Raw genomic sequence first — 8,714 nt, forward strand, 5'->3', positions numbered from 1 at the left:
TTAGAATGTTTTGATTGAGTTTGATTACTTGCAAGTTTTTAAAGCTATTTAGATTTGGCTAGAAAGTAGTTGTATAACATGATACAAATTGATAAAGTGCATCTTGCAAAACATAATCCCAAAAAAAAAAAACAAAAGATTGCTTAGTTAAAATTTAAGATGAAGGCTTTGACATTTAATGAACTTTTGTGGTTAAGAATTAATTTATAACTTTGTAAAAGCATAGTAGTAACATGAGAAAACAGGTAAACATGCTATATAAGTAGTATGTCAAAGAGTTGGCACAACTCTCTTCGTTGTTTTATAATTAAAGGGAAGGTTGCTATTTCCCTGCCTTTAGAAAATATCTTAATTTTCCTCTACTTTTATTCTCTCTTCACTGTTTATGATTTAAAAAGTGAAAAAATATGAGTTCTAACTTGTAGAAGATTGTAGGTATAAAGATTGGAATTGCCTTTGCTAAAACTAAACCTACAACAAGGAGACAATCAAAGGAGAAAAGTACTAATTCCAAGTAGAACATTTACTAGTTTCATGTTTAACCACACAAATACACATGCACACACATGTTCTTTCTCTGTGTATCAATTTGAACACTACAATTGACATATTAGTTGTTAACTAATACACACTAGTGCACAATATAGAGACTTATTAACTACAATATACACTAACCACACATTCTTAATTGATTACTTAATTAATTGCAATACTTGCCATCACTAACTATTTATCATGTATGTTATTTACATTAATCACCAGCCATAATTGAATAATCTTAATAGCTATATTTATAGTTACATAAGAATTCTAAATATAAAAATTATCAGTTTCATATTCAAATTAGTTTTTAGTCTTAGTTTAAAAGTAACTACCGACTCCAATCTCAAATGCCTTATCCCTCCTTACTCTTGACACACAACAAAACTACAAATTTTCTAGTTTTTCAGTTCAAATTAATAACTAAGTTGTAAAACTATTTCATAGTTAATTAAGTTGATTAAGTTACTATAAACCATCGTGACATCCCATGCTTAAACCATACCCCCCACACTTAAACCATCATTAAATAATGAATTAGATTTAATTAATTAAGTAATCTAACTAATTTAATTGATTACTATAAAACACCAATCTCCATCCCCTAAGCTAACCTAAACCAAGTCCCCCCAAACCTAAACCATAGTTAATAAATTAGATTAATTAAAACAAATTCCTCAATGATAAGTTTGTATTTATCTTTTTTCTTTTTTTTTTCTGTTTTGAATAACAATGAGCTAGTTAGGTTTAGCGACTAGTTAACTACACGAGTAAAAAAAAGAATGACATTTCACAGCCCTTCAATTGACTGTCTAGAGGCAAAGCGCTACAAAAGTGATCAATTTTATCATTGTCTTTGCATCCCACAAGACACGGTCGAGGGCATAGTGAACCCTAACCATCACACGATGTAAGTAGCCCTTTTGCTAGCAAAATTTCACAAGTTCCCAAAGGTTTTGATGTGAATGAAATGTACTTGGTTCTCAATTCACTTTCTACAAAGTATTCTCAGCTCCCAAAGAAGGGTGATCTATGCTGTAAGAGCAAGCACCGCCTGATTCAGCTGTTTTGTAACATGATTGTCAACAGCTTACATAAAGTCCTAGTTTAAGGACATCAAATTGTAGTGTTGGTAGGCTTTAACATCAGTTGCACTTCATGATTCCAAGATATTGAAGGGGAAAACCTTTGAGAAACACACCAACATAACTTGGCAAAGGTAGTGAGAAAATCAACCAAGCAGAAGCTGAGAAAAGCCTTTGGGTAATGTCTGGTTAAATATTAGGAAACAGGTGATACAGCAGGACTACAGCAACCTTTTAAGTGGCAGGTTTCCGAGTTAAAAGGCTAGCAAAGAGTCATGCCTCTTAACACTTGCTGTAAGCTGTCTTGAGATTCCACATAATGAGAATGGTGGGCATATAGTCCCTCTTGATTTTTTAAGGCAGATGCAAGAAATGAAAAATAAAAATAAAAGTAGATTTTGCTGTTTTTACAATATAAAGGCCACAAAATTACCCATGCTAAAAGCTCTGACCCCATGTTCATTGTAGAGCTCCTTTTGATTCTGCTGAACCCTCTCTTCTTCGATTTCCACCTCGCTAAAAGTACCACTTGCCTATTACAGCAAGAAATGGCAAAAAGACAATCAATAAAGGCACCCATGCAAAAGCCTTGACCCCATGTTTGTGATAGGGCTGCTTTTACATCTGAAGCCAAGCTCCTAGCAAAAGACTAGTCCACAATCTCACCCTCCTCAATCTCTTCTTCAATTTCCTCCTCCCTGAAAGGAATGCCACCTCGTTTATCCAAATCTGTTATTGGAAGGATTTCCTTGCCTGCATACCTTTGCTTTTCAGATTTAAGATCACGGGTAATGGTGAGATTTACTGCAGAAGACAGAGGCACCAGAAGTATACTAGGATACTCTATAATGGTGATGGCTGTTAGTTGAGATCCCAAAGGTTCCAGAGGATCCAATTCTACATAACCTTTGCCCTCTCTCTGCATATATCGAACCACAAACAAGTAGGCAAAAGGCTGAAGTTAATTCCAACACAGACTAGCAATTTAAGATTGTGTAACCAGCAGACAGAAAAGACTTACCAAACAAAATTCTTCTGCAAGAAGAAAGCGCATGGATTCAGTAGGCTCCTTGCAAACTTGTCTGAATTGCTTAGACTGTGAAGATGATTTGTGGTTATTTGAAAGCTGGTTCTCCAATATCTTAGCTGGACTTAGATTCTCATCTGCACTGGCAATGACACACAATACAATCACTACAGCATAGTCACTATATCATAGCAGCCCCAACAGCACAATAACCCTGCTATTCAAGTAAGTCTTTATGGCTCATTATTAGAAAAAGAGTCTATAAAAAGACACTAGTCTTTTAGTCCAAATAGAACGTGGAGAACCAACTGCTTCAGATCAATCTGCAAATTAAAAAAAGAATCAAGCCAATAAAACAAGAACCCTCCAAAATTAGCCAGCTGAATTTACCCCGTGTCAAGAAGTTTCAAACCCGCTGAATGCAAATTCCATTCTATCCTCCAGAAAATACATTTGCGCCTGCACACAAAACCATTGGATCCAATAATTTTGTGAACAATAAGCAAGCATCCTTCTCACAAAGCAACGCCTTAGACTTCTACACTATCTTTGACTTACTTTTTGCAGTACCGACTGGAGTTCTCAGTTCTCTTTGTCATACCCTTTGCCAAATATAACAGATTGATCCTCCGTTTGATTGCCTGTTTTCTCAAAAGCGTCCACCTGGGCCCTAAATCTTGTCTTGCCTGGTCATCTGCACACCTGAATCTCTTTGCTGAATCTGATTGCCTTAAAATTTCTTCCAAAAGATTGTAATCTGCAAACATTTAGGTAGTTCGAGTCAAGATGGGAATCTCATGCAATACATGTGAAGTAAATTTTCAAGCACTCTGTAGATGCATGTGTAATGCATTACTAACTCATTACCAAGATTGCACAACTCGCACACTTCCATTACGGAAAGCTAGACACCACCTACACAAGGGATGAGCTGAGAAGCAGTAAGCCAAAAACTGAACAGTTGAAACTTCAGACGGTAGATAAGGGACATGTTGAGGCATGGGCACTTTGTTTTGTGTACAACTTGTATGAAGTCTATTTCACAACCTAGGCAAGTTGGCAACTACAGCATTCTCTTTCCGGGGCTTTGATAGCCATCCATATAAGAAGGTAACTACTCATGGGCTGTGACTGGGCACTCCAATACCTGACTTGTGGTGATTTACAGCCACAACATCTTTCCTTGTTTCATTGTCCTAGATGCACTGATTTTGGTACATTCAGCTTACCCAGAATGCCTATCTCAACTCTCATCTCTGAACTTACAGAACATATCTGTTGGGTGAGGGGATTATGTTTTGGCAGGTGGCACATGTGAAGGTCTTCAAACATCCTCGATGGGTGCCTGCAACATTGAACATTGGCCATTCACCATTAAGTCACTAGGTGTCGCTAATGCAAGGTAGTACCTAATGCAATGAATGCTAGTTTGCAATGGAACCAATGCACATCTGAAGTGCAGGTCTCAATTTATTTTCGAGTCGTTTTTGACTACATTGAGACTAGCCTGATGAGGTGACCAGCTGATCCAGTAGGAGAAAGCATTTTCCTCATTAATTCATTCAGGTCGGCTAGATTTTTAGCATTGCTGGATTGCAGTTGGCCAGTTTTTAAGGTTTTTTGCTACATATAGCAGCCCCCCTCAACTGGCAGATCATTCTGTCTTGCAGATTTCCAGCACACTCCAACATCCAGGTCATTCCTCCCGCTTTGGGTGTTGCCTTCCGTTATCTGCGTGATCTATTGCCCTCACCGATGCCTTGGGTTGCAAGCAAGGACTGATCAGTCCTCATTGTATTCAACTTTCTTTTAGAGTTCAGTGGAGATTTTATTATTCCATCCTTTTCTTTTCTTACACTCCAACATCCAGGTCATTCCTCCGGCTTTGGGTGTTGCCTTCCGTTATCTGCGTGATCTATTGCCCTCACCGATGCCTTGGGTTGCAAGCAAGGACTGATCAGTCCTCATTGTATTCAACTTTCTTTTAGAGTTCAGTGGAGATTTTATTATTCCATCCTTTTCTTTTCTTACAGTCTTTCGCCTCCCTTCTCTCTCCTTGTTCATGTTCCTCTTCCATTGTGTACTCTCAAGAAGGTACGAGCAAGATTGAAACTGCAATTGAGAACACACTAGGTCTATTTGCATTCATCTATGCAATGCAGGGATATTAGTGAAACTTGGACGAGCAGCCTTGAACAGATAGACGTGAGAGACCAACACAGGTCAAATGTAACGAAACTCGGTGTTTAACCCTACCCTAAACCCTAAACTACTTACAAGCAGTGTGCATGAAAAACCAAATTTAATGTCAAATGAGATCATTTTAGCATATACTACCATCTAAAACCTCGAAACCCTTCAAAGCACACGAGATTGAATGTTACTGGAGTTAGGGTGGCATCCACTCGAGCTCCTGACTTAAGCAGGAAAACAGAAACAGACCTGAGATGAGGCAGTTGTCATCGAAGGATGCCAGAGGGACAAAGGAGGTTCGGTCTCGCTTGCCGGAGCACGAGGTGCGTTGCTTGTGAGCTCTAACGCACTCAAGGCAGCAAGAGCTGAAGCCACAGCCGGGGCATTTGTACTTGGAAGGGTTTTTGAGACACTCCTCGCAAAGCACGCCACGGATGCTGTTGGAAACCTTGTTCTTGGGGCTCCCTCCCTCTTTCGGTTCTTCTTCTTCTGCTGCTGCTGCTGCTGCCGCTACCGGCACCTCTAGCATGGCTTTCAGCTCTGAGACTGCCGCCGCCACAACGGCGCCCGATTCCCTGTGTCGCATTTTTGCACCTCCGCGGGCACAGCTGATTATCACAGCCTTTCAGACATATAAGAACTTTACTGCAATGGCGTCTAGGCTCTAGCCATAGGCCCATAGGCCATAGGCCCATAGGCCATAGGCCAGATTCACACTCGTCCGGACAATGGAGGAGTATAAGGGAGTCGTGTAGATGTAGCAAGCTCTCGTTCTTCAAAAATTTGTCTCCACATGGACAATCTTGAACAACCTAAGCACATCGCCCATGATGTGCCCGAACGAACATCGCGCATGAACTCAGAGATTTCAACCAATGTGACTCGCAGAATACTCCTTCCAATATGCCAACAAGCATGACACATGTAAAACGGGATGTTTTTATAGTTGATATCAGTTGTCGCCGGCTATCTATGAATCCTAGATGGCCAAATCTCCTTCTAAACAAACTGGTCCATCCAGACGAGTTCGAATCCCGCCTTAGTTTAAACTTCAATGCCCTCGATAGTGTCTAAAAGTTAAGAACATCCTTGATGGAGCAAAACCAACGACTAAATTTCATCTCAAACTAATTGTGAAGTTACAACACCTTTTAAGCTATGTATCAACCTTGCAACCCTACAAGCGACTCTTAGAAAAAAGTCAGAGAGCTCCTAAACTCACCTCTATGTGACGATCAAAACTCTCTAATATATTCAAACTCATTAAAAAATGCCCACTGAAACAAGGCATACTCAAACTAGTAAAGAGAGACAATACATGGCAACTTGTGGTTGGAGTCCCCTCCAATTAGATCATAGGCTTTTTGCACATCAATTAGCTTGCATGTGTTCAAATTTTGGGCAGTAACTTGATATAGTACAAGGTACCATCGTGTTTGTTAACTACATGTGAATGGAAGATCCACGGAAGACCCATATTTTTGAAAATAAACAAAAGGAACTGTTCTGAGTTGTAAATATTGAGAAGAAATCATCGTACATAAAACATTGTAATGAGAGTCGAACTCACTCCCATGCAAATTATATTGATATAGAGTAGCACCTAAGGCTAGAAATGTGCAAATTAATCAATATTAGAGTAAGTCCATGTACATGCAAGAAGGGAAGACTAGTCATTGATCCAAAAAAGAGGGTTGGATTCCCAAGGGGGATAGGAAAACCCTAGCCCTAGACTTCTTTTATTAAAAATAAGAAAGTGAATGAAAAAGGGTATTCATATATGTACAACTTTATATACTTACCTTCTTGCTTTATATTGTGGGAGAGAGAGAGAGAGAGAGAGAGAGAGAGAGAGAGAGAGAGAGAGAGAGAGAGTGTGTGTGTGTGTGTGTGAGGGACCATATGGGTGAAGCCTCCACCTTTCTATTTAGCACTCTCTCATACCTATGCTCATGCTTCTTTCTTGCATGCTAAGGCTGTAGAGGTCACTCCTGGATCATGGAACATTGCAAACTACATCCTTCATACTTAAGGGAAGGCCATACAAGCTCACTGCTACAAATGGATCTTAGTAGATGTAAGGCATACATGAGGCTAGGTGAGAGATAGTTGCCATAGTTCATGGTTGAACTTAATGATAGAGCCGCTTGAGTGGTGGAACCCAAGCAAAAGCAAGAGCTATGGCAAATGGAGAGAGAGAGAGAGAGAGAGAGAGAGAGAGAGAAAGATACACCCTATGTGGGAACTCCAATAATCACAATATGAGATTGGCATTCCCTTATTCAATAGTCACTAAAAGAATAAAAAATAAAGTGATAGTGATGGGTGACCACCACTTACCATGTACAGGTGTGTGGTCTTGATGTGTGAAGTAAATACAAGGTGGCATAAGCACATGCACCTTTACCCCTAACAACCTCCCACTTAAAGGCCAATGTGCCTCTAGTGAGAGGAGAAAACAAGAAAAACGTGACAATGTATAAATATACATAAAGTACAACAGGATAAGGAATAGATTTCATCTCATCTTACATCCATAATCTTTCTAATAAGGAAGGCAAAACGTTCTGCTAAAAGACTTTTAGTGAGTAGATCTGCAAGATTCTCGTCAATTGAGATCTTAACAAGCTTAACAGACTTGTCCTCTACCACCTCCCTGATAAAGTGATAGTGCATCTTAATGTGCTTTGTCTTCTCATAGAGGATTGGATTCTTGGCCAATCGAATAGCACTCATAGAATTCGAGTGCAGTGTAGGAGTAATACTAATACTAAGGTCTATCACTAGACGGCTAACCATAGGGCCTCCTTGCAATCCTCAATGGTTACAACATACTATGCCTTATAGTAGATAAGGCTATCAATTTTCGCACCCTGGACATCCAAGAAACAACACCTCTAGTAAAAGTGAATACATAACCAAAGGTGGGGGACTTCCTACTATTTGCATGTCTTGCATAGTTGGAGTTAGTGTAATCCACGACTGTAGTATCCTAATCACCATAGCAAATGCTTATATTTACAGTGCCTTTTAGGTACCTCATGATACCCTTCTACATCCCAAATTCATCGGCCAATTGTAGCCATATAGCATGCTACAACTCCCACAATAAATGCTACATCTAGACGAGTGGCTATCATGGCATACATCAAACTGCCCATGGCGGATGTATAAGGGATCTTGGCCATCTCTGTCTTTTGCTCATCTAACTAGAAACAATCTACTTGATTGACTAACATTCACATGGGAAGGTAAAGGACAACCAATAGGCTTAACATCTTACATATGGCAGCGCTCAAGGACCTTATGTACTTCTTTTGTGACACATAAAGGAGCCCCTTAAAGAAATCGTGCATGATGCACATTCTAAGAGAATGTGAGACTTACCCCATATTCTTCATCTCAAAGCTTTTCTTGAGCTAAGTTTTCAAAGCATCTAGCTCATCTCATGAGCTCTCCTATAGCAATCAATATATCATCCACATAAAGTACTAAGATAATAAGACTGCTATCACAAGCATTCGTTTGTAGAGACACGGATCCATATCATTGCAGGAGTAAGACTGTGATCATATAAATGCATCAAGCTTATGATAAAATTTCCTAGGTGCCTGCTTAAGACCATAAAGGCTCTTTCTCAACTTGCACACTAAGTGCTCCTTGCCCTATTCTTGAAAGCCCTTAGGCTCTTACATATAAATCTAATCATGCAAGTCCCCATATAAGAAAACCATCTTAACATCCACTTGATAGAGATCCAGATCTAACTGAGCAACCAAGGCCAATACCAAGCTTAGGATAGTCATCTTGACTACAAGAAAAAAGATGTCATCAAAATCAACACCATACTCCTTAAAACCCTTAGCAAC

At 39.4% G+C, this 8,714-nt stretch overlaps 1 protein-coding gene across 1 annotated transcript; it reads right to left on the reverse strand.

Moving 5' to 3' along the window:
* Positions 1-1,798: 1,798 nt before the first annotated feature.
* LOC148018183 (uncharacterized) lies at positions 1,799-5,554 on the reverse strand. Its single transcript, XM_087662069.1, has 6 exons — positions 5,095-5,554; positions 3,211-3,409; positions 3,043-3,111; positions 2,647-2,794; positions 2,292-2,544; positions 1,799-2,158 (listed from the first exon to the last, which is right to left on the reverse strand). The coding sequence occupies exons 1-6, from the start codon at positions 5,429-5,431 to the stop codon at positions 2,142-2,144; spliced, it is 1,023 nt and encodes a 340-aa protein (XP_087518195.1). The 5' UTR covers positions 5,432-5,554; the 3' UTR covers positions 1,799-2,141.
* Between the last annotated feature and the right edge of the window lie 3,160 nt (positions 5,555-8,714).

This window comes from Lygodium microphyllum, chromosome 21 (genome assembly GCF_053477565.2).
Source record: "Lygodium microphyllum isolate KBCC chromosome 21, Lygodium_microphyllum_v1.1.10, whole genome shotgun sequence".
NCBI lineage: Eukaryota > Viridiplantae > Streptophyta > Polypodiopsida > Schizaeales > Lygodiaceae > Lygodium > Lygodium microphyllum.